The sequence below is a fragment of the Phycodurus eques genome, chromosome 18 (genome assembly GCF_024500275.1).
Source record: "Phycodurus eques isolate BA_2022a chromosome 18, UOR_Pequ_1.1, whole genome shotgun sequence".
NCBI lineage: Eukaryota > Metazoa > Chordata > Actinopteri > Syngnathiformes > Syngnathidae > Phycodurus > Phycodurus eques.
The window spans coordinates 13,846,324-13,870,750 of NC_084542.1; the positions used below are offsets into that span (position 1 = coordinate 13,846,324).

General features: G+C 41.2%; 3 protein-coding genes across 9 annotated transcripts; 1 reads left to right on the forward strand and 2 right to left on the reverse strand.

The window, feature by feature from the left end:
• Positions 1–1,808: 1,808 nt before the first annotated feature.
• On the reverse strand, positions 1,809–7,730 carry c18h1orf198 (chromosome 18 C1orf198 homolog). 2 transcript variants are annotated; one of them, XM_061704359.1, is made up of 7 exons: positions 7,424–7,730; positions 7,160–7,210; positions 6,435–6,557; positions 6,020–6,187; positions 3,707–4,036; positions 3,434–3,477; positions 3,016–3,078 (listed from the first exon to the last, which is right to left on the reverse strand). In XM_061704359.1, exons 1-6 carry the CDS (start codon positions 7,718–7,720, stop codon positions 3,442–3,444), a joined length of 1,005 nt encoding a protein of 334 aa, XP_061560343.1. In that variant the 5' UTR covers positions 7,721–7,730; the 3' UTR covers positions 3,016–3,078; positions 3,434–3,441. The 2 variants fall into 2 exon arrangements, with proteins under 2 accessions (XP_061560342.1, XP_061560343.1); XM_061704358.1 differs by lacking the exon at positions 3,434–3,477 and having other exon boundaries at positions 1,809–3,078.
• A 326-nt stretch (positions 7,731–8,056) lies between these two features.
• ost4 (oligosaccharyltransferase complex subunit 4 (non-catalytic)) lies at positions 8,057–13,742 on the forward strand. Its single transcript, XM_061704216.1, has 3 exons — positions 8,057–8,166; positions 8,713–8,850; positions 9,378–13,742. The coding sequence occupies exon 2, from the start codon at positions 8,714–8,716 to the stop codon at positions 8,825–8,827; it is 114 nt and encodes a 37-aa protein (XP_061560200.1). The 5' UTR covers positions 8,057–8,166; position 8,713; the 3' UTR covers positions 8,828–8,850; positions 9,378–13,742.
• agbl5 (AGBL carboxypeptidase 5) lies at positions 9,441–23,943 on the reverse strand. Of its 6 annotated transcripts, none has more exons than XM_061704214.1 (16): positions 22,953–23,438; positions 21,969–22,241; positions 21,001–21,154; positions 20,750–20,916; positions 19,696–19,873; positions 19,446–19,624; positions 18,479–19,046; positions 17,271–17,440; positions 17,063–17,198; positions 16,328–16,542; positions 15,312–15,514; positions 14,572–14,745; positions 12,450–12,571; positions 12,311–12,363; positions 11,735–11,838; positions 9,441–11,192 (listed from the first exon to the last, which is right to left on the reverse strand). In XM_061704214.1, the coding sequence occupies exons 2-16, from the start codon at positions 22,181–22,183 to the stop codon at positions 11,113–11,115; spliced, it is 2,718 nt and encodes a 905-aa protein (XP_061560198.1). In that variant the 5' UTR covers positions 22,184–22,241; positions 22,953–23,438; the 3' UTR covers positions 9,441–11,112. The 6 variants fall into 6 exon arrangements, with proteins under 6 accessions (XP_061560198.1, XP_061560197.1, XP_061560195.1 ...); XM_061704213.1 differs by having other exon boundaries at positions 21,001–21,172; XM_061704211.1 differs by lacking the exon at positions 22,953–23,438 and adding an exon at positions 23,790–23,943 and having other exon boundaries at positions 20,750–21,172.
• Between the last annotated feature and the right edge of the window lie 484 nt (positions 23,944–24,427).

A 24,427-nucleotide genomic window follows, 5' to 3' on the forward strand; every position in this document is an offset into this window, starting at 1 on the left:
GTTACGTTTTTCTTTTGAATTTTGATGACGAGCACAGATCCGTTATTGTCCATAAATGTGTGTTTTTGGCTTAAACGTGTCCTACTTAGCACTGTGTTGCATTCACCGGTAATGTCCAATTATGACTTAAAAAGCACAGATGTGATTGTATGTGTGCCAGTTAAAATGCCGAAAGACTCTGCAAGTGTTCCCAGGAGGCAATTTTTTTTCTATGGCCCACGCTTCTACTTTCTAAACCACTTAATTGCACATTTTCATGTAAACTCACAATGGAGGGAATGGTTGACGAAAAACAATGAAATGACGGATGGATGCTTTGGTTGGTTGTCGATTTTTGACGACCTAATTAGAGTGAATAATGTAGAATCCCCCCTGAAATTGTGCAGTTCAGAATTTTACCTGGAATAATACGGCACTAAACCTGATCTCAACAACTATCTGACTTTTGAAACACATTGCCTCTGCTATCATGTCAAAGCCAAAAGGTAAGCAGAGCTTTCGATATTATATTGATAAGGAAAATGGTACTCTGTAAAACTAATTCATAGCAAAAGCTGGGGAGTTATTTGTCACTTTTTTTTTGGCTGTCATTTGTCAGTTAGAGATTTTTTTTTTTATTTTTTTTTACATTTTATTTTAAAACACATTCACTGCCATTGGCGGCTTCAGAAGTCAAATATCCATGTTAACTTGGAGGGCTGGCTGTGAATGAGTTTTAAGAGTGGTTAAATTTTTACACTTGTGTAAAGATTAAGAATATTTTTTCAAATTAGTTCGAGGACACAAATCACATTTGCAATACACCTTTGTCATTCAAGGCTAATGTTTTTAATGTAAGACTTCCTTTTGTGCTTGCATGACATTTAAAAAATCGTGTCTGCTGCTTGTAATTATGGTGGTGACAGTTTCACCTGGGAACAGATTATTTCTCTGTCAATAATTTGCTATGGGAAAATGTTCAAACTACTCCTGCTCCCCCCTGCTGGTTTGAATTGACATTACATCATGGCGAAATCTCACCCACGGCGCCTTCTAGAAGTGTGACAGTTTGTTCCTTCGCTGTTAGACGTTAAACTGAATATTTGCAGACTGTCAACTCGGAATGATACAAATAATTTTTTAACCATGTCGCAATTTGTGATTGAACGTCTGGTGGAAGAAGGTGACTATTCAGACTTTTGGAGGTGTTGGCAGGAGGCAACTCATTTGGACAGAGGCACCTCAGTTCAGCCAGGTACACGCACACACACGGGATACATAATTTATGTTGATTTTGATTGGGAAATGGAAATGGCGAGGGTAGCACGGGGGATCCAGTGGTGAGCATGTCTCCTTCACAGTTCTAAGGTTCAGACAATTTGAACTGTAACACAACGATCAACTGGGGTTAAAATTTTGATTTATAAAAGGTGTAAATTGAAACATGATTGACTAGTAAACAGAAAAAGGTTAGCCAGATGTAAATACAACGAATAATAAAATTGCATCTTCGGCCAATGTAGACCAATTGAGTAAGTTTAATCTCTAAAAGAAATATCATAAACTGTCAATGCTACCCAGCTAGAGAAATATAAAACTGGTTACTTATTAACATTCCGCAATGTCCGAAGAGTCTGAGGACATCATCTGCAGGTCACAAAGCTCCTGTGGTCATAAACCTTTTATGATGTCTCAGAATGAATCTTAAGAGGTCCTAGTATGAAACCGACCAGACTCAAAAAACATGTTTGAGACCCCTAAAATACATACATTTAAAAAATTGCTGAGTTGAAGTAGTTTTGACAGTAAAAACTCAAGACTGACTTTTATTTATTTTATTTTTTTTAACTTTCCTTTATTGTAATGTGTGACTTCAAAATCACGGCGTACAAGTCAAGCACACATGCATGGTGGTCCTGTAAACCAGTGCATTAGTATGTCAGTAAAATTGTTCTCTAGTGGCATTCAGGACACAACACCGCATCACAACACCGCCTTTGAAAAGATGTCTTGTGTATCACTCAGAGCGCACACACACAAAAGATGCAGATGAGCATGTGACGTGATGCTGCCGCGCGTGTGACTGGTCAGCACAAGGCTACAAAAGTACCTGATAAATACTAAACGAAGGACAATGTAACATTTAAATGAGGGCTAAAAATAGCAATTAAAAAAGCCATTGAGTTGTTTATTAGGCTGTTGCCATGACTCTTTGCTGTACTGTATCCATTTTGACCCTCATGTGGTAACATTTTTGTTTCCATATTTCTTCATATAAAAGAAATTGGTTCTCATTAGATTAACGACGGCAGATAGCATCTGGCTAACAAACAACAAAGGCTTTAAGGCATTTTTACATGCATTAGCTAGAAGCAATTGTTACGTGCTAGTCCGCTAATTAATTACTAAACAAGAGCGCTTAAGTTGTTGCCGTGTTTTTATTTTAAGTTTTTGCACTTCAAGAGAAACGCTCTCTACAGAAACAAAATGACGGGCAGGCTGATGGTGGCACTTGCTAACGACAATCAAGCTAACTCAGGGATTTCCAACCACTGTGCTGCAGGAAATTCTCCAATTTCACTTAATTGGTTGGAAAAATCATTCATGTATCTTTGTTCATCTATCTTTGCCAGCGACATATAGTGACAAGCAGAATTAAATTATCTTCCACTAGATGGCAGAAGGCACAATTAACCTGTAACCAACAGAACAATAACTTTGTGTTCAACAGATCTCACGGCATGTAAATGTGCGAGTAAACTGAGACGAGACCATTTCAGTATATATTTAGTGATTTTTTCCCCCCCTAATGTAAGATATGTAGCTTGGGAAACACTGAGCTAACAGATACTGATTCAATTGGCGTGGGAACGGTCCGGTAAAGGAGTCGAGAGGACAGGCAGTGTTTGGCGAGAAGAACAAAAAAAAAAACAAAAAAAAACAACAAAAAAAAAAAAAAACAGGGCACGCGATTGGATGATGGTAATGTCATTGGTGGAGTGGTGGTGATGTCATCCAACGACCCCGTCTCCGCTGCTGGGTTTACCAGTTGTCCAGGAAATCGAATCCTGTCTTCAGGATGTTGTTACTGCTGTTAAACTGCAAGGAGAGGACATTTTATTGAGTGATTGAGATAATGGACAACTATGCCACTATTTAGGTTTGGATCATAATAAAAGCTTTATTTTATAGCACTTTTCATGGGGCCCAAGTCTGCTAAACAATAACTCATGGGGGTAATTAGAATGTTGAGAAGTAGCTGGCGTTGGCCGGCTTGACAGCGAACAGCAGCGTGATGGAAGATTCTAGTAAAGGTCCTATAAAGCAGGCTGGCAAACTAACGGAGGCTAGCGTTAAAAGCTAACGGGAATCTAATGTTGGAAGCTAAGATTTGAGGAAACATTGGAAACTAACATTGGCGCTAACTTCAGAAGCTAATAGTGGTCTTCCTTACCTGTAACTTTAGAGGTAACATAGGAAGGTAACTTCAGAGCTAAGCTAACAATGAAGCAAACAAACTAAAGTTAGAAGCTAACATTGGAAGCTAACATAAGAATTAATGTTGATAGCTAACTTTGGAATTTTACATAGAAGCTGATGGCTAACGTTGGTCATCCTTAGCTCAAATGTAAGAGGTGATACTGGAAGCTAACTTCAGCAGCTAACATATGAGGTAACATTAGAAACGAACTTAAAAAGCAAATTGATTTGTTGCTTTCAAGCTCACCTGGGAAAAGGCAGGACCGCCGGGCGAGGCGTCCTCCTCTTTTTCCTTGTTGCCAGGGAGAGCGGGGCTCTTGGCGAGCGGACTGGGGGTGGGGAACACCTCATCCACGGTGTAGCTGACAACCGGCAGGGTGCTCTGCGACCGCTCCCAGCCCGCTCCCGACGCCGTGACGCTGAGCGGAGGAACGGGGCTTGGCGAAATGGAGATGGCGGCGGGAGCAGCGACGGGAGGTTGCGGGGCTGGAGGCTTGGGCGCTCGCTGCTTGGCCGGCCTGGACAGCGGCGGTGGGTGGGGGTCCGACTCCGGCTCTTTGGAGGGGAAAGATGCCTCCTACGGACACAGTCAAGCGCTATTCTTAATCGGGCCGACTGTGCTTTTAGACTTTTGTAATATTAGTTTTAAAATTTGTCATGTAAAATTTATTAATTATTTTGTATTCATTTCACATGAAATCATTTGTTCATGTGTTTATTGTAAATAACGAAATACACTTCGTAAAATAAACATTTTAAAAAATTAGTTGGCCAAATGTATTCTTAATAACATTCAAATGAGAAGTTATTTTATTGTTTTCCCCACAATTTTATTGATTTATTCCCCACAATAGTAAAATATGTTTTAATTACATAATTTGTTAATTATAATTATAAATATTCAGATATAGATGAATTATAAATGTATTAATAAAGTATTTTAAAAGATTACATGCACATTCTAACTTTTATGGATATTCATTTTAAAAATCTAATTTGGCCATTGAGCACAAAAGCTGGCCCAACCCTGGTTAAAATCAACCCCCCCCCCCCAAAAAAAATAATCATGGATTATTATTTTAATCGAGCCCCATTTAAATGATTTAATTGACTTAAAAACTCCACATTCTGAGATATTTAAAAGTAAAAGTGGATTTACAGCTTCCTGACGGGCAGGACACAGCAGGTGAAGCTGGGAGAGACCACCTCATTCACATGCAGCTTCAGCACTGGGGCACCCCAAGGTTGTGTCCTCTCTCCGCTGCTCTTCTCGCTCTACACGAACGACTGCACCTCAACGCACCCGGCTGCCAAACTCTTGGAAGTTTGCAGATGACACCACTGTCATCGGCCTCATCAAGGACGGTGACGAGTCTGCATATCGACAGGAAGTGGAGCGGCTGGAGCTGCGGCCGACACAACCTGGAGCTGAACATGCTCAAGACTGTAGAGATGATCGTGGACTTCAGGAGGCACCCTTCACCACAGCTGCCCCTCACGCTGTCCAAGCTGCCTTGTGTCAACCGTCGAGACCTTCAAGTTCCTGGGAATTACAGTCTCTCAGGACCTGAAGTGGGCGAGCAACATCAACTCCGTCCTCAAAAAGGCCCAGCAGAGGATGTATAGTTCTACACAGCGGTCATCGAATTAGTCCTGTGTTCTTCCATCACAGTGTGGTTTGGTGCTGCTACAAAAAAGGACAAACTCCGACTGCAACGGACAATCAAAACTGCTGAAAGGATTGTCGGTATCCCCCTACCCACCCTTGAGGACTTCCACAATGCCAGAACTAAGACAAGAGCGTGCAAAATCCTCTCGGACCTTCCACATCCCGGTCACCAGCTCTTCCAGCTACTTCCCTCAGGCCGGCGCTACCGATCAATGCAAACTAGAACTAGCACACAGTCCAACAGGTTCTTCCCTCTTGCAATCAACTTCGTAAACAGCTAACCTACAATTCCATTGCAACATGCTGCCAATTTGGCCCCACAGTCTCGCCATGCTGCACTATTTGCATATCTCTTGTTGACCAATACTGGCCACTCATGCCAGAGTAGCATCTGCCCCATTTGCACACTGACTGAGGAGTATCTGCAACATTTGCACAATCAACATTGTCCCAGATTATCGCACTGCTCGTCACTTTAAACTGCATACACTCCTTGAGTGTATGCAGTGTATGCACACACCCAGATAGCAACCCTTTATTGCTCAGTGACTGATTTTGTCAATGTCCCTATGTCTCAAAAGTGTTGTCTGTCTGTTGTCGTACTAGTGCGGCCTCCAACTACCGGAGACAATTTCCTTTTTTTGGACATACTGTGGTAAATAAAGATGATTCTGATTTTGAAAAGCAGAACATCGAATTATCATATACTAGTGTGGTCTGAACCACATTGCCAGGTAATTGTATGTGAAACCAGCATAGAACCAAGATTACCCAAACTTGTTTTTGTGGAATTCTTGTATTACAAAGTATTGAGGGATTTTAGCTTAGTTGTGTGATGATGTCGTAATATTGGTCCAAAACAGCTTCCACCCCTGGTGACAAGCGTCTCACCTGGCGCAGATACGAGGGCAGCGGCTTCTCTCCTTTCTCCAGGGACTTGATCTGGCTGGGCGTCAGCGACTGAAAGTCGGCTTTCTCACCCTCCAGTCGTGACCGCTCGGCGCTGATCTTCCAGAAAGCGGACTCCTCCTCTGGACGCCTGCTCTCGCTCACTGACACCTTGGTTAGATACAAATAGAAATATAATATAGAATACCTTTTATACCCTTGTTGCATCTCATCTCCGCCGGGCAATTCATCCATTTTAGCGTTGAATTCAAAGTTTTTTTCCCATCAGGATTGGTGGTTGATGACATGAAAATTATATTGTAATTTTCAATGAAGAGAAAAATATAATTTTCATAAAAATTTGGACCACAATGTATACAAACACAGAAACCACCATGAGGCAAAAAGCATACAACACCTTGGCTCCGGTTACACTCTTGCCAAGCTGAGAGGAGTGCGGGGTCTTTGTGGGTTTGGGGTCCCCCTGGGAGACGGACACTCCCTGGTCGGGGCCCAGTGTCAAGCTGAATTCCATTTGGCTCTGAAATACAGCGACACGTCTATAAGCCACACCTGGACAAAGTACGGCCCGCGGGCCACATCCGGCCCGTCGCAGCCTTTATTAGTCAAAATAAATCGGAAATTGTGCACTGATTTTGATGTGCACAGTTTGCCCTGGTAATGATTTGGGAGTCCCACTAAGAACGACTAATATGAGTTACTGGTTTGCGCTCATAATGTCAGCACACTTTAAAAATCTAGAAAAATATGGACACTGAAATTCTTTTGGGGGTGAATGTTAAATATTGATGTTAATGTGTAGATAAGTAATTTGAATGCAATCATTAGGCAAAGTTTTTTTTTAATTTTGTTATTTCCCAATTATAACAACATATATCATGGCTACACAAGTAGTATCTTATTAAAATGATAAAAATAAGATCAAATTAATTGTTCCAGAAGATCAAATTAAGTTCACCTGTAAAGGTCACAGTGCATTTTCGGTTCATCCTTAAATTTCCTTCGACATTCTAGTATGCCTCACGTTTTATGAGTACCGTATATAAACATTTACACGACATAATAAAGTACAGAATATGCAATAATGTCATTGTACACAGATAAATTAATCATGATGTTTACCTTGGTTTCCCATGAGAAGGGGGACGAATGCTCATCTTGCCATGTAATATCCTGAACAAACAAACAAAACAAAAAAAGAGTACACACACTTTTTCACGTCAACTCCATGGTTTAGATTTTATAGATTATTTAGGTCTGGATTACAAATGATAATAAAATACCACAGTAATAGTGTTACGTGGCTAGCAGTTAGCAATAAAACTAGCAGGCGTTTGGCCTAAAAGCTCTGTGCTTTTAATTTCCTTAGCGACATTTTCTCGGCACCTCTTCCCCGAAATGGACGATCTTCTGTCCGGTCTGGATGAGTAGCTTGGGGTAGCACACCACCTCGTCCCGGTCCACCCGGTGCATGGTGTATCGGGCTCGAATGTGCGGGTCCATCAACCAGTTGTCGATGGCGTTGTCCTGCTCCTGCGGCGACATTTTGTCCCACGTCGAGCCGTGCTTGTTTTTTATTTTCTCCCGCTCCTGCATGATTTTCTTGGCCATGGAGTTGATGGAAGAGAAGTATTGGAATTTCTTGTCGTCCATGTTGTGGGCTTCGACCGACGCGGCCGCCATCTTGGATATCTTCCAGCTGTTTTTTGTTGTGGGAAGGAACACGTCAAGGAGGAGGCGGGGCGTGAAAGATTCAGAGGCTTCACGTGAATTACGGACTCTGCGCACTTCGCAACGTATCTGGTGGTATTTTTAGGGACAACATGCAAACGGTTAGGGTCGAAAGCAATAAAGCAGAGGTGGATAAACGTACTCACACCTCGTACAAGTGTGCCTATACTCATGACTTTTGGAGTTACGAGACGTTCTTGGGCAACAAGGACAAGCAAATAGTCGCGTCAGTGGTGCATTAGATTTACGAGTGTACCAGAACGCGTTGTGCGTTTACGTGACGTGTCCTTCCGCTTAAACCGGAAGAGACTGAAGTGCTCATCTGCTCTGAGTTGTGGCTTCTACAGAACCACCACTTTTTTTTTTATAACAACAAATAAATCAATTAAAGACACAACGTAAGTAGTCTCATTACTCAACAAACTCACTACAACCTTACATTTTCTTATTTGGGCCATGTGTCGACCCCTGCGTTGGCGCTGCTTTGGCTAATTTTAAGTAGAGAGCTTAGCTAACATGTTCGTAGATTTTGCATTAAATCTCGAAAATGTATACTTTTTTACGACTTTCCTGTCGTCAATGAGAACAACTAAGTTGTGTATGTCTGCACACATTCATGATAATAGGATTATATTCACATTTCTGTGTAATAAAATTAGGAATTCAAGACTTTATTTTGTTCTTCATGAAATATCAATATTTATGGTGGCGAGACACCTAAAAGTGGTGGTGAGCCCCTTCCTATTTTGTTTACTTCCTTCCTATTCATGCCTTACTATTCATCCATCCTATCTTCCAGCCATCCTTCCTACTTTCTATCCTTTCATCCTGCGTCGCTTTCTTAAATAAGTTATTTAACAGTCTGTATCTACTTTTGGCGTGCCATGTAAATTGAATGTGCTTTCTGTGAGCTGATAGTTATTTTCCCTCATGTTATACAACAGAATGGTGACAGACGTGCAGTTGGCCATCTTTGCCAACATGCTTGGCGTGTCCCTGTTCCTGCTGGTGGTACTGTACCACTACGTGGCCGTCAACAACCCAAAGAAGCAGGACTAGGAAATAATTTGGACCCTTGGGAGGTGAGTGCAAACTCCACAGCCACCGGTAAGACTTAATGGTAGGAAAGGACATGGGAAAGGTTTGGTAACATTCATGCACAGGAAAACCAGATTTCACAGAAATGTAAGATTCTCTGATCAGATGAAAGCGAGGTCAAAGTGTAGCCGAATGATGGGAAGAAGAGAAATATGGAATAATCAAATCATACCACGTTATGTGCCCAAACACTTCGGGACATTATTATAGCATGGGAGTGCATAACTGCTTATGTCTGATTACGTTTGAGTCCCTGAAAATTGAGATAAGTGAAAGCGTATGGAGGCCAAAATAAACTCATGATCCAAAGCGTACCACATTGTGAATGCGTTGGAGGCAGTGTTGTCACTATATGAAAGTATGTCTATTAATGGAATGGGCACACTGGTGTTTTGATCGTTTTAAAGTGAGAAGTACCAGTACTACTCAAAAGGTCTACTGTCTACAAATCATTGTTATGCTATATAAAGGAGAAAACTCAAATGGCATCAATTGTTTTTTCACTCCACAGATGGAAATCATCACCACCGCCCAGGAAATAACCCCCCCCCCTCCAAAAAATGATTTCCTAAATATTGTGCAGTAGTTTTTTTTTTCTAAATAAAAATGCAGAAAAAAAATATATATATCTGTAATGGTTTTATATGCAGTTACCTAACCTTTGAGCCAAGGCACCTACCTACCTTATATTAGAGAAAAATTTGCCATCTCACCATCAGAACAAAAATATTCCAAAATAAATATTAATCATCATTGACCTATAGCCACAGTAAAATAGCAATGTACAGATCACGAACAAATGACAAATATTTGGTCCCAAAATACTTGTATAGCATAATATTCAACACTTACTGGTCCACAGAAAATATATAATTACATGGGACACATATTTATTACACTTAATCACAGGAGGGGACATAAATGACTTAAAATTGATCAGCTTAAGGGTAGTTAAAGAGAACGTCTATAACTCATTTTTGTAACAATTGTCGGGGGTATTGCTTGAACGGAACCTGCCAGAATCAATTAAATCACACAATCTTCTGTACAACATCGAGTGTTTAAAGGAGCAGCATTAAAGTGGATACTTCTTAGAGGCAACATCTAATAGAATGAGGTTAACTGACAAGGTGCTCGTTAGTAAATGTGTATAAAGTGGTACCTGATTTAAGAGTTTGACCAAGCTTGGGACTCAATTTACTTGTCCCATTAAATTAATCCGTTCCAGCCCTGAAAACACCATAATGTTTTTTGTTACATACAAGAGAATGTAAAGAAATAAAGTAATCCCTCGTTTATCGCGGGGGTTAGGTTCCGGACCACACATGCAATAGGTCAAATCTCCAAAGTAGCGCTCACATATACATTTTTTTTAAAGCTGTATGAACATTCACAGACAATTCTATTAACCACTTTATATACTCTTAAAAACACCTTTAAAAAATGTAAACATACCACAAAAAATTGCACTATGAATCTGAAAAAATAAAATCAATGCACCGAATCCGCAATAGGTAAACCGTGATATAGCAAGGGAACACTTATAAAATGTAATTCCTGTGCGTACTGTAGTATTTGTGTATTGGGTGTGTGCCTTCAAGGGGCGTGGCCTAGTGAGTGACATGAACTGAAGCAGGTTAGTCTGCGTGTGAGCGTCTGGGTGCGAGTTGTGGACTACAGCAGCTCCTTGTGTGTGTGTTCTCATTTTGTCCTGTTGGAAAAACACTTGAAAGTATGGCTCTCCTTGCCTACATGTGCGGGCATTACAACATTGCAATTGCTAAATTTGTTAACATTTCAATCGAGTGGCAGCACATCTGAAGCTCGTTTGCAACACAAAGTAAAACAAAATACAAATTAAAAAAAAAAAAGACCAAGAGACTGCTCGTAACTTGAAAAATCTGCAAGTTGGGGCACTCCTTAAATCAAGGTACCACTGTATTTGTATGTGTTAGGGTGTCATAGTCTACAGTGTTTGAAGATAAAAATGAAGGTACTCTCTGCTTACACTCACTGTGGTGAAGGCACTTAAACCTGACAACGACAATACGACTGCAGTACACTGACTCAATACGGAAATATACGTGACACTCACTGGCCACTCCATTAAGAACAGCCGCACGATCTAATGACGGTAACTGCACATGAAACGGCTGTCGCTTTCAAAGTTAGCATTGTCTTTCTGATGAGGCGACACAGGTTGTTGAGGAAATGCGGAGTTCCCGGAATTGTCAGCACGGGGGTCGCTATTTCACAACATGGGCTCGGGCGGTGGTCCTCTTGTGGGCTATACACGTCTGCTGCTTGCTTCGCTCTTCGTCATCTGCTGCGGGGCATAAAAAAAATTCCGTAACTAAAAATGCATTTTTATGTTCAGTCGAGCTACACAGACGGGCCAATTCGTCGGTCACGTGATGCAATGCGGGCGTTGTCGGCCGCGCGACCTCGGGAGTATAAAGAGGCCTTAAAATCCAAATACCACCTTACATAAAAGGTAATCTGTCAGTTTCAAAGCTTAGCTGCATTAAAGGTCCAGTATAAAAGGTATGTCTATATGTAATGAATTGTATTAAAAATAGTGAAACATTGTCACAGGGTTAAAAACTCATCTACATTAAAAGGTTGTAGTGTTCGCTACGAGTCACCATGCAAACGAAATACCACCTTAAATAAAAGGCCCTTTTATCGACGAAAGTTCTAAAAGGAAAAAAAATTCACTGCATCAAAACAAGCATGAAAGCAATGGCTTATAAAGGGAAACACATTGTCATGGGGTCATAAATGAAACAACATTGAAGCTGCAGTAATGTACTTTCCACAACTGGCCATCATGCCATCAAACCGTTAGCTAACGGATCACGACGTTACCTTGAATGATTACGTTGGTGCGGCTTTTAGGGAGACGCGCCGCGGCACCGTCGGACGCCGCCGCCTTCCTGTTGCGTGCGCCCGTGTGTGGCTGCAGCTCGCACCTGCACGGGCGACACAACGTTCAAGTCCACAACGCGTCACCATTCTGACATACAGTACGTTCATTGAAGTTAGCCTGAACTTATGACTCTTACTGGCTTCGGCCATAAATGTGACAGTGGTATTCGTAGCGTTAAAAAAAGATTCAACATTTTATCGAAAATGCTGATGATACTCTTGAGTTTAGAGTGTCATCAGCATCTTGCAACAGAAATAGACTGGAAGAGTCACAGAAAGGCAAAGAAGTTGACGTCCTTGAAAACTCGCATGGATCAAAGCCGCCTGTTGTAAATTTTGCCGTTCAGCTCCTTTTGAGAGAACAGTAAAATGTGTAGAAAAGTATTGAATAAGGTAAAATTATGTTTACCTGGGAACGTTAAGTGAATTTTATGTTCATCCTGTAATTTCACATGAAAGCCCAAAATCCCAAACTTTTTGTGAGTAGTGCAATAGAAATAAAATTATGGGACTCACTTGCTAAATTTGACCGAGGCCAAGATGTGCTCAGGCCCACAGTCTTTCGCAGTCTGTGACAGATGAAGAAAACAGTAAAAACTCCATCCAACACCAAATGATTTAATTACGTATGAAAACTAGTATACTGGAGGCTGACCGCTGCGGCCAGACGGTGGCCGGCGTTTCGGTTTCCTCTTCCGCCTCGGCCGGGACGTGCGGGTAAAGCTGGTTTGCACCAGGCTGCCGCCGAGCCTGCCTGGAAGTCTGCAGGGCCCAGGCCTGCCGAGCACACATGGAAGGTAAAAAAAACAAACCCCAAAAAACAGCAAAGCGGGAGTAAGAAAAGTAAGGCGCTTCACAAACACTTGATTTTTATTTTATTAAAAAGCAGCACAAATTAACATTCGAGTTGTCTTCTAATGACAATTAGCACCACGAGGCCGAGGAAAAGGCACAAAAACTTTACGTTGTTAAAAATGAAAGTTTTAGTATCAGTAGCTATTTGCAAAAGTCACAGTGAGAAGCTTAACTAACAAGTCCCACAATGGTGTCCGTGTGCCAGTAAGATGGCTGCCCCGTACCTTTTTCACATCATAACTACATCAGGGTCCAAACTTTTTCCCACTGTGAGGCGCAGAGAGAAAAATAAAAGGGAGGTGGGGGGCAAAAAAGTCCCTCATCTCAGGTTATCGAAGGAAAAGGAAAACCATTATAAAAATTTAAAACAACTTTTAAAAAATTAAAATGAGTCATATCTTGTAGCATATTTATTTTTCATTTTAATTAAAAAAAAAAAAAAAATCCTATGACATCTTTTGACATTTTAACTTTTACTCAGAACCTTTTGATGCGGGCCGTTAACAAATGAGCACTGGGCTGCAAATGGCCCTGGGCTGGACTTTGGACACCCATGACTTAACTCCTCTACAAAATAATATTATTTGCTAACAATCCAGCATTGAATACATAAAAGACACAGAGTGGAGCTCCTACAAGCAAAATGGGGCACTCACACGCGACACGACAAGATAGCAGGCCACAACATTTAACATAACTTTTAACAAAGTCTTCCTGCATTGATGGTGCAATTTAAATATCTGGTTCTGAAACACTCAAAACTCACCAAGCATCTTATAGGCGTTTCACGTATGAACCACAAGCTCATTGAGCATGTTTGCTTAACTAACAATGCTAATGTTGACACAAAAGAGGCCACCATTACGAGTACTAATCATGATTTTGTTTTGTTGTTTTTGAAATACCTTGACACGCATGTACAATCATGTACAACCTTTTCTTTAATGCACACGATAGTCTTGTTACCGCTGAACAAGACAAGTTTATATTTAGTCAGCAAGAGAACAAAACTTACAGAATTCAACCACGTGCACTAAAAGTGTTTGCAATTCAGCCACAATAGCCCAGGTAGCTGAATAGGGGGGGGGGGGGGGGGAATTAATATTGCTACCTGTTATAATGCTTGCACCCCTTTCCATTTGAAAATCTCAACTGTTACAGGGATAAAAGCAGTAAACCTAATTAACTATCCTACTAACTTTAATAATATAATGTTCTTATAAATCTACATTGTCCAATGATTACTTTTTTCTCAGAAAATTACTAATTTGCCACACAAAATTACAACATTGTTTCCACATACCCTGAAATTATGTATTGTCAGTCATCTTTATAAAAGTAATATTTATCCAAATGTATTCCCTTTCATGGAATTTAAATTTTAACTCCTTTACATTTTTGTTGCGCACCCCATTTGCAGCTTAGTTCATCTTTATATTAAATTTGAGCTAAGAAAATAACACAAATGTAAAAGTTTTCACACCCCTCAAAGTACTGAATTTTTATACATTCAAATCTAAACAGTTTTACACAACTGCACAATAATAAACATGGAACAACTGATTAACTATACTTAACATTATCTAGTGCTTTATTTATTAAAGGTTGTTTTTTGTATTCGCATTGTCAAGTATAATTTTTATCTTCGGTAGCTGCTAGAAGATAACGTGATCATCTACTAATATGGTAGTTAGCACCAGTGATGTTGGGAACATGGAGACCGTTACACACGCACACACACACAATTCAATGATTCATCGACTCGATAATTTAGTCCTTCGTCTCCCTAGCGGGGGAGTTGTTGGCGGGCGGTCCCCCCGGGAGGAGGCGCGGGCTGAGCTTGGAGAGCAGCCCGGGCCGGGGCAGCGCTTGCAGGGGGGGCAGGAGTGAGGACAGGCTCGGGGGCTGCAGGGAGTACACACCTGCCATGCTCGAGGAGACCGCCGCCGCCGCGCACACCGACGACGACGACGACGAGGAGGAAAGAAGGAGTGAGGGTGGCGGAGGGGGGCGGGCAGATGCGTGGCTGTTGCCGGGGGAACGCAGGATGGTGCGTTGGTGAGGAGGCGGGCGTCTCTTCTCCGCAGTTTTGGCGTCTACGGAGACAGACAAACATGCAGGACCGGGAGTGGGTGGCAGGAGGAGGGGGGCATGTGGAAATCCATGCAATTGACGTTGCGCTAAGCCACGCCCCGGAATTGCAGACCGGCCAATCACAGCACAGTGATTCCTCTTACTGATGAATGCAGGCTCCGCACAATCTGAGCCCCTCAAGAATCAACACCGTTGTCAGATCCATGGCAACCAATGTATTTGTGTTATCTGTAAAAGAATGCTATGCTATTTTTAGCATGTGAATAAAAAATGCTAACATGCAACCAGAGAAGTGTTTGGGAGTTTTATTATGCTTGTGCCTCAGGTCAGGTGACCAGCTGCTCCTGGACGTACAGAAGCGAAAGTTTAAGAGGGCGTAAAGCCTTTTCTATTACTGCTCCCCAACTCAGGAATGACTTCCCTCCTCGTTTCATCTGCGTTTGTTCTTAGACTGCAGACGGTGGCAGCCTCATGTTGAAAGCTTGTCGGTCTTAGCAACAGTAACCAAAGGTGAGGGGCCCCAGTCTTAGTGAAACATCAGTCACGAAACGGGAAAACGGCAACTCACCCCGTACGGGTCCGGCAGACTTGTGGCCGCGGCCTCGCCCGCTGCCGCCATCGTGGCTCTGCGAGTGCGCCCGCGGCGGGGGACACCCGAAAGTGAAGCTGGGCGAGTTGGGCATCTTGGGGGAGGGCGTCAAGCTGCCGCTGCTCTGGCTGTTGCAGCGCAGCCGCACGAAGGAACCCTCGGACGGTGGGTCGCTCAGACCGCTGCCACGCCATCGCCCACACATACGGGTTTTAAAAGTGTGTAGAACATTGTGGCTGTGTTCAGAGTAACTCCCTATCATCTATTAATTACTCCTCTGCTATATCGCAGTTCATCGTTTGCACTTCCATTTATTTGCATATAATTGTTGTTGTTTCTTTTACATTATACAGGCAAGTCAGAATTTATATTTGCGAGCCTTCGTGTGGTACCACGTTGTGCTACAACATGCGGGGCAGCACTGAGGTCTACTGAAAGAGATGAAGTGTAAATAACAGCAAGAAGAGCAGGCAGAGAAGGTCCACAACTATGCTCCAGTAACAGTTGTTTGAATATATGCCTGTGAATATTGTATGCTCTGTATGTCTTGCTGCTACGTGTCTGGTAAAGTAGCAGCTGGTTGAAGGTTTATAATTAGTATAACAATGTTCATTCCCATTAGCTCGTCTATGACATTTCACATAATATCTTAGCATTAAGGTAGCGGACTTTCGTTAGATGAAATGATATGGTTTGGTTGAACATTTTGCTGTCAGTTCCTCTTATTTGGAGAAGCACTAACGAATACTTTGACATGCATTTTCATGTTTGAATGGGTGTTAATGAGTGTAAATGTATTCAAAGCCTGTGTGAGGGATACAAAAATGTTTTTTTTTTTTTTTTTTTTATATGCGACAATAACGAGGCGTGTCATTTGACTGATGTGTAAACTACACAGTACACTTTATAAAAATCCTGAAATAGGGAATGAGTGAACGATTCCGAACACAGCCCGCGTCACGTGTGTGCGTGTACGCGCGTGTGTGAAAACTCACTTGAGGAAGGTCTTGGGCGGCGACGCCTTGCCGTGTTGCTGCTGCTTGGCCGGCGGGTTGGTGCCGAGGTGGGCACTCTGGGCCTTGGTGCTGCGCACGTGCTTGAGCACCCACGCCCGCAGGTTGCCCAGGCAACTGTGCTCCGACAGGACCAGGCGGGGCCACGGGTTGCACTCGGCCATGTCCAGTGCAGAGATGGCCACGGCGCGCCCCACCTTGTGGGGGCGACAGTTGGAGCTGAAACGCTACCGTAGCATTCTCCAGACACTGTGTACCAGTGTGTAGTATGACATCTAAGCTTGATAAAATACTATTAGGCAATACCTTGAGTCATTTTTAAAACCACAAAACTACGTCTTCGGCTAGCTCAATGCTAAAAGTCACTGCAAAACACCATAGACAGGCTAACAAATAGAATGGATAGTCGCTGTCTTATAACTCACTAAGCAACGGTAATTTGAACACAAACAGTATTTTGTATCTTTTGGAAAAAACTACTGTGTCTTACTGAGCTTAGTTGTGATGTCTTCATGTACTGTATACTGCCTCAAGGCGCACACACAGTAGCTCAATATCCATTGAATTAAAGCAAGAAATGTGGCAAAAAATTGTTTAATGCTTTACATTCTCTAATTATGTAATTACTGGATGATTTCACAAAGTACAATATCATAGAAGTTTGTTTTTATGATTAAAAGCATTTTATTATGTTTGGTCGATGTCATCCTACTGTACCTGTTCGAAGATTTCTGGCGTGTACTTGAGTGGAAATGTCGGCGTGAGAGGGGGCGTAGCCCGCCCGTTGTCATGGCATGCAGCTGGGACGGGGTTAAAAGCCTTTCCCGTGTTGTAGTTGCACTCTAGCGTGTAGCTAACAAAACAACAAAGACGTACTTAAGGTATGATCTCTAAATATGAATGTAACGGCGTCCGTATATTTCACCTGTGCAGGATTCCGATGGCTTTGTGAACGGCGACCCGTCCGCTGCCTTCCTTCGATTGGCCGTCGCGTTTGTCCCGCGCGTACATGTTCTTCTCGGAGAAGTTGCAACCCAGGAAGTCGAAGTGTGGCGAGTTGATGGCCATCAGCCTCGGGTACAGCATGTTCTCCACCTGCGCACACGAGAAGCACCGCAACACTTCATTTTCGCTCATCTTAATTTCCCTCACGGGACGAGTAAAGTATAAATAAAGTCGATCGATCGATCTGCTCGGTTGCCAACACCTCCGTGGTGACAAATATGACATCACTGCTACAAAACAAATCTAATTGCTATAATGGATCTGGGCACCATTTTCAAATAATATCTCCTTATAAATGATTGATAGGTAGGTATTTTGTCTTAAAATGACTTTTCTCAAATTCCAATTTCTTTATTAGAATTACTTTGTACTAAAATATTTATTTCTTTAGTTTTTTGTTGAATACATTTTTTTCTGTACAATTACAATTTTTTTTTACTTTTTAATATTAAAATTACATCTTTGGCCTGAAAGAATTGTGCCTTTTTCTCAAAATTCGGACTTGTAAAAACTACAAGTAGACTTCTTCACACCTTTCCCCAAAATATTAGCTTTTTAGTAAAATTCTCTCTCAAAAAAAAAAATTCTCTTTTTTTTATTTTTATTTTTTTACTAATTCTTACTTTCTCATAAAATTCACCCTTTTCTCATAAATTGCAACAATTGTCTTCCAAAATATATTTTAAAATATCTGTCAAAGTAAACTAAGTTAAACTTTTATCTAGTGAAATAGTAATATATTCTCAAAATATTACATCTTTTATGGGGTAAAATTCAGTTTGTTTGCATAGAATTCCAACTTGTAAAAATGATTTTTTTTTTTTTTTTTTTACACAATTCAATCTTTTTTTTCTTGCAGCTTTTGCATTAAAATTCCAAACTTTTTCACATAAAATAAAATTTGTTTTGTAATTTATTTATCATAGTTTTGTTTTTAAATAATTCATTTTTCACAAAATTTCAACTTTGTTTTCCCCCCATGACCAATACTATGTTATTATTTTAAAAGTTTAAAAGGAGTGGTTTCTGAAAAATGACAACTTAATTCTCAAAATACAAACTTTTAATAATTCTCTCTCTCAATATTACATTCAATATGTCCTGGTAAAATGTTCCGCTTTAGTTTACCTGGTGGCTCTCATCAGGCAGATTGTTTCCGTACATGAAGCAGCCCCGCTTGGACGCGTGACCGTGCAAGTCCACATAGTAGGCCACGCCTCCCTCCTTTGGCTGAATGGATTCCCGATCCTCTCCCTCCGCCTGCGCTAGTTTCGTTGCCCCCTCTTTTGGAAGCTGTGGCGGTCCACCTGGCGGTGGCGCAGTGGCCGGGACGATCTCCAAGGAGCCGGACGAGCTGCTGATGTCGTCCTTCGCCGTCCACCCGTTCTCCTCCGTCACCAGGGCAAGCTCGGGCTTGGGGAGAGTCGCCTCCTTCGCCGCGTTGCGCTGGTTCAGGGTGACTTCCAGGGCGGTGAGGGCAGGAACTTCGTGCTGATCGGCAGACTCCACGTGAGGAAGAGGGGCTTGGACGTGAAGGGAAGGCGCCTGGGCCTCGCCGGGTCGCGCGTTGTTGTGCGTCGTACGGCTGCGCAAGTGGTGGTAGAGCAGCAGCGTTTTGGCAGCGTAGATGGACGGGTGCAGCTCAGGGCTGGGATTCATATACTGCCTGTTCAGGTTCACGCCCCGTGAATCAGTCCTACACAATAATAATAACAGCGTTTGCTTTTATGACATCACATTTTTACTTCTTGATAACTACAATCTTTGCCAGGATATTGCTGTACAGTGTCATTTGGTACACATGCACAATACGAGTTCCAATACAAAAATGACCTTGTCGTGAAATTGATTTTATATTCTACACATTGTTTTTAAGATGTTTTTTTTTGAAGACTTGTTTCCAAAATATTACTTTTTCCTCTTTATTTCTTCCTAAAATTGAAAAAAATGCTCATAAAAATTACGACCTTAACTTAAAAAAAAATATATATGTTTAAAACTCCTATCAAATTTTATTTTTCCTCATGAAATTACAACTTCCTGTAAGGAAAAAAAACAAACTGCTTTAGGAACGAAGGGGGAACGTTGTTCTGACCTGTAGTGGCCTCTCACAACGCCATCCGGGTTGAGCATGGGTATAAGCTTGAAGACGAACATGTTTCTGAGCGCGTGGGCTCGCGGGTCGTCTTTCCGCAGAATAAAGTCCAGGAAACCGTTGAAGACGAACGAGGACGGCGTCTCTCCGGGGTGCACGCGGCTGCTCAGGAAGAACACCTGCAAACACGGGCAATGGACTGACAATGTCTCCTAGACAGCAAGGTATAAAAATGGACGTGTATTCGTACCTTTTTGTTGTCAAAGCGGTGAGGTCGAGGCGTGTCGGCGTCTGGGAAGAGCTGCGGTAGACGCGGCTCGCGCTCGTCCCGCATGCCGCTGCAGTTGGTCACAGTGAGGAGGTCCACGCGGTTGCCGTCCAGAGAGCGACACAGCAGCTCACGCCGGTAATAAACATCGTCTGTGGGGCTGACACACGCAGGGGACATCAGGACCATTTCTCTTGTCTCGAGACATTTGTTAATATTCATTCATTCATTCATTCATTCATATTTAATACAATTTTTCCTCAAATGTAATGTGATAAAAAACGTTTCATAAACTATTTTATTCAACCTTTATTGATTGAGGTAAAGCAATTGAGAACAGATTTCTCATTTGTTTTTACAACAAAGTAAAATAAAAGCAAATGTAAAGACACAACAAACAGTACAAAGTGATAGAGGCAGAACACTATGACTTCTATCTTAAAACATACAAAAATGAATATTGTTTTGTAAAATGAATTTCTTTTCCAGCTGGAAAAAAAAATGGTGGCTTCATTTTTATTTTTCCTTTTTAAAAAAAAAAAAAAATCGGCATTGTTTCCCCAAAATATTAGTAAAATTCCAACTTGTTTTGTGAAAAATGTATACAATCTCCAATTTTGACTTCAGTCTTTTAGAATTCTGACTTTGTTCTCAGAATCAGACTTTTTATCAATCTTTCGTAAATGTATTCCTTTTCTCCTCAAAAGTACAATTTTCTTGAAACAACTTTTTCCTCATTAAAAAAAAGCCTTTTTTTGATTTTTCCTAATATTTTAAAGAGGGAAAATGTCATTAATTGACATACAATCATATTGGTCTTTTAACCACAAAATTGTATGATTTTTTTTTTTATATATAAAATCTATTCTCAAAATATTAAAAATGCACAAAACTGACTTTTTTCTCAAAAGTTGACTTTTTTTTGTCAAGAATTTCATTTTGTTTTTGTAAATTATGAGACCTCCCACCCCCCAAAAAAAATTCTTAAAATCTCTTTCTGTTACTTAAGTTTTTTTGGGGGGTGTTTGCGTGTTACCTGTCAGAACCGAGCTGGGTTGCGTCACAGTGGCTGTCGTCCAAGCATTGCAGCATCTCCTGGCACTCGGCGTACGAGAAAGGGAAGCAGAAGGAGAAGAAGGTGGTGGCACCTCGAATCTCCAGCAGACGGTGAGTGAAGGACAGGATGAACTGGTTGCGTACAATCTGGAGAACAAGAGGAGCAAAAGCTAAATCATTGTTAGTATTAATAATATCACTGTTCCTATTTGATCGGTGTGTGTTTGGTACCTCGGTAGCGGGTCTGTCTCGGATCCTCTCCCACTTATTCTTGCCGGGGGAAGTCCGTACGAGAGGCGTCATGCCTTGACTGTAGAGTTTCCTCTGGTTGTTCATGTTCATCACGTTGATCTTAAGCAGCTTGCCAGGCGCCACGCCGTGCACGCTGAAGTGGAACCACGACCTCAAACACACACACACACACACATTTATTACAGAAATATTACATCTTTCATAAAATTTTAACTTTTGTCTCATAAAAATACAATTGCAACGTTATACCAACAAATTAATTATTAAAATGTAGACTTTAAAAAAAAAAAAAAAATTTATGACTTCTTAAATTGTTTTTCCATTTGTTTTTGTAAATTTAGCATTTTGGTTTTTCCTGGAAAACTGAAACCAGTCGCAATTTTTCTTTATCATAACATTTGGACTTTTTCTGAAATAGAAAAATCTCTTGGTAAAATGTTTTTTTTTCCGAAGAAAATGAAGCCTATCTTGAAATACTGAGTTAAAAAAAAAAAAAGGGTTTTACTCTGAAAAATGTATGACTACTTCCTTGAAATATTCCATGGAATTTTTGGGTACAATTACGTTTTCCAGTAAAATTGTAACTTCCTTTTGTGTGGGTCTTTTTTCTAAAAAAAAAAAAAAAAAAAGGACTTTCTCGTAAAATTAAGGCTTTATTCACTCCCTAAAAAATTACACCTTCACTCTTGTAATATTTCCAACTTTATTCATTTACAATATAACTTCATTCATGTAATAATAAGTCACTGGCGTCAGGTGGAAACCTCATAGAAATCCAAAACCATCACTTTTCAGGAAACTAAAAAAATGGCACGTTTGTTGAACCATTAATTAACGTTGCATCGTCAAAGACATCATACCATTTTCAACACTTTAGAAAGAAAGAAATTGGCCAAATCTGGACATGGAAGGTTTCGGCCCGACGCCAGTGCAGTGTAGTCAGTCACCTGTTGCCATTCTCGTGTTCCGTGCCGGCACAGTCAGGCTGCGTCCACACGTTGAACTCGTAGTCGGGCAGGTTGGCGGCAGAGGCCGCCCCCCCTGCGTGAGCGCCGCCGTCATTATGGGGGCTCGGCGTGCGCTTGGTCATCCTCTCCACACGGGCCAGGTTGCCCGAGTCGAACTTGGAGCTGAACACGATGTTGCCAAAGCGAGCCTCCATGACCGAGAGTGGAGCTTCTTCTTAGTACGCTTTCACATGCCACAAAAGCTGATGAACCCTAAAAACACAGAAAAAGAAAAACCGTCTATAGGAGGAATACTTCAACTTTGAAGTTCAAGCTTAAGTATGTGCTCTATACTTTCTATTTTTCTGAACTACTAACATTTTTGTCCTCATCAAATTAAGTTGTTAAATTCCAGCTTTACTATTTATAATTATTTCTCAACATTAATTTTGTAGTCTTGCATGGCTCTCTCTTAGAATTGCAACTTAATTTCTTGCAATATTTATCTTTTACTCAAAATATTACATAGAGAATTACAAAAAAAAACAACAGCACATTTTCGTGCATAAAATAATTCTTTGTAAAATACTCTCTAAAAACATTTATTTCAATTTTATTATAAAAATATGACTAATGACTAATATGAAAAATGATAATATATCTTCATTCTGTGCAACGTTATTCTCAAAACATTGTGATTTTTGGGAACAAATGTTTGACTTTTTTCCCCTCCATTTCAAAACTGTAACTTTGACAGTAACATTTAAACACTTGTAACATTGTCTTTTTTATGTATAAATGTCATTGTTGGCACTGGAACCGGTGGGTGCAAGAATATAAACATAACAGCGACACCCAGAGGTGGGCGGACAAACTACAACACTGACCAAACCACACATTTCTCGGCAACAAACACTCAATTATAGAAAACACCTATCACATGAATGTTTGAAAATGTGACGAATGTGATTGCTTGCCACTAACCAGCTCATGCTTATGCGGCAGGGCACAACAATGGCCCAGGTTCCGTCCCACCGCCGCCGCCACTACTACCACCACGACGCACAGCTGACCCACAAAACAGACTCAAGACATCGGTGGTGAATTAAAGCCTTTCGCACTGTCCCATCCGCCGGACAGGACGACAGCAGGGTTTGATTTTCATCCGGTCCGAGTATTAAACATCTGCCCTGGATGCTCCGTTAACGTTCAATGGCCCCTGAACGCCACCTTGGCGTTACCAAGCTACAGGGGACAACTTAGCCACCGAGCTGCTAGCAAGAAAACACGGTCGCTTTGCTCCAAATTCACGGCGTGTCTCCTCCACATCGTTGCTGAATATCAGCTCGAACGTGTCCTCAACGCCGCACAATTAAAATTCAACCTCATTAACTGTGCGGTCGATCGACATCCGTATGTTTTGATGTCAAGTAGCTGTCCTGTCGTTTTTTGTTTTTTTTAACTAGTTAGTCGCTCCGCCTGAAGCATTCAGGACCTCCTGTAAATGTGAAAGCGCACCTGCGTGCTGCGTTCATTGGCTTCGTGAAGTTTTTGTAATTATTACTTTAAAGAAAAAATAAGGCGTTACTCTTCTAAACAAATATTCTCCTCATTATTTTATATTTGCAGTAGTGGCAGTACATCATGGAAAGTTGGCCAAATCGCGTACGTGTGTTGCGTTCACAGACACTGACATGTAAATATCAGCCTCTTGTTGATTATTTTATTTGATTATTTTAGTTTTCCATTATTGTTAAATTAATTTCAGTTCTAAGTTTTGATCAATTTGGAAGCTTCCCCATTTAAAGTTCGCGTGCTTACCTTTCTCATGGGATGTTTTTCATGTCAGGGTCCCGGGGGTCGTCGGCCTTCTATTCTGTTGTTAACCAGTGCGACCAAGTTTCCCCTTGACGTAGCCACGCTGTGTGACGTTTACGAGTCACACGCGAAAAACGTTGCACTGTGAGAACGTCGGTTACCATGGTAACAGAGTGACAGTCTTAAACGGTGACGTACCTCTACTTCTCAAACACACGCATGCCCACACACCCTATTGTCTAAATTTCTACACGTTATTTATTTCTTCCTGGTGTTTAGTAATGAATTTTTTTTATTGTATTCAGTACATTTTTTTCATTGTATTCTAATGCCTAAAATGGCAAATTAGCTGAAGCTAGTTTTGTACTATGCATCACATGTTCCCTTTTTTTTAGTTAGCAAAGCGCAATGGAGAGGAATACACAATATTTCATCTACCCAGAAAATAAACAACATTTATTATAATAATCTACTGTTGCAGGGTTGCTTGGTTTTGTGTTTTGGTAAGGCTAACTCATGTTACCTAGAAGCATGCAAGCAACTCAAACTAACGTTAGCGTTTGGTCTGGCCGACTGCAATTATAATTCACAGAGTTGGTATGTGAGTGACGTGTTTTAATCTTGCGACAGTTGACATTTCA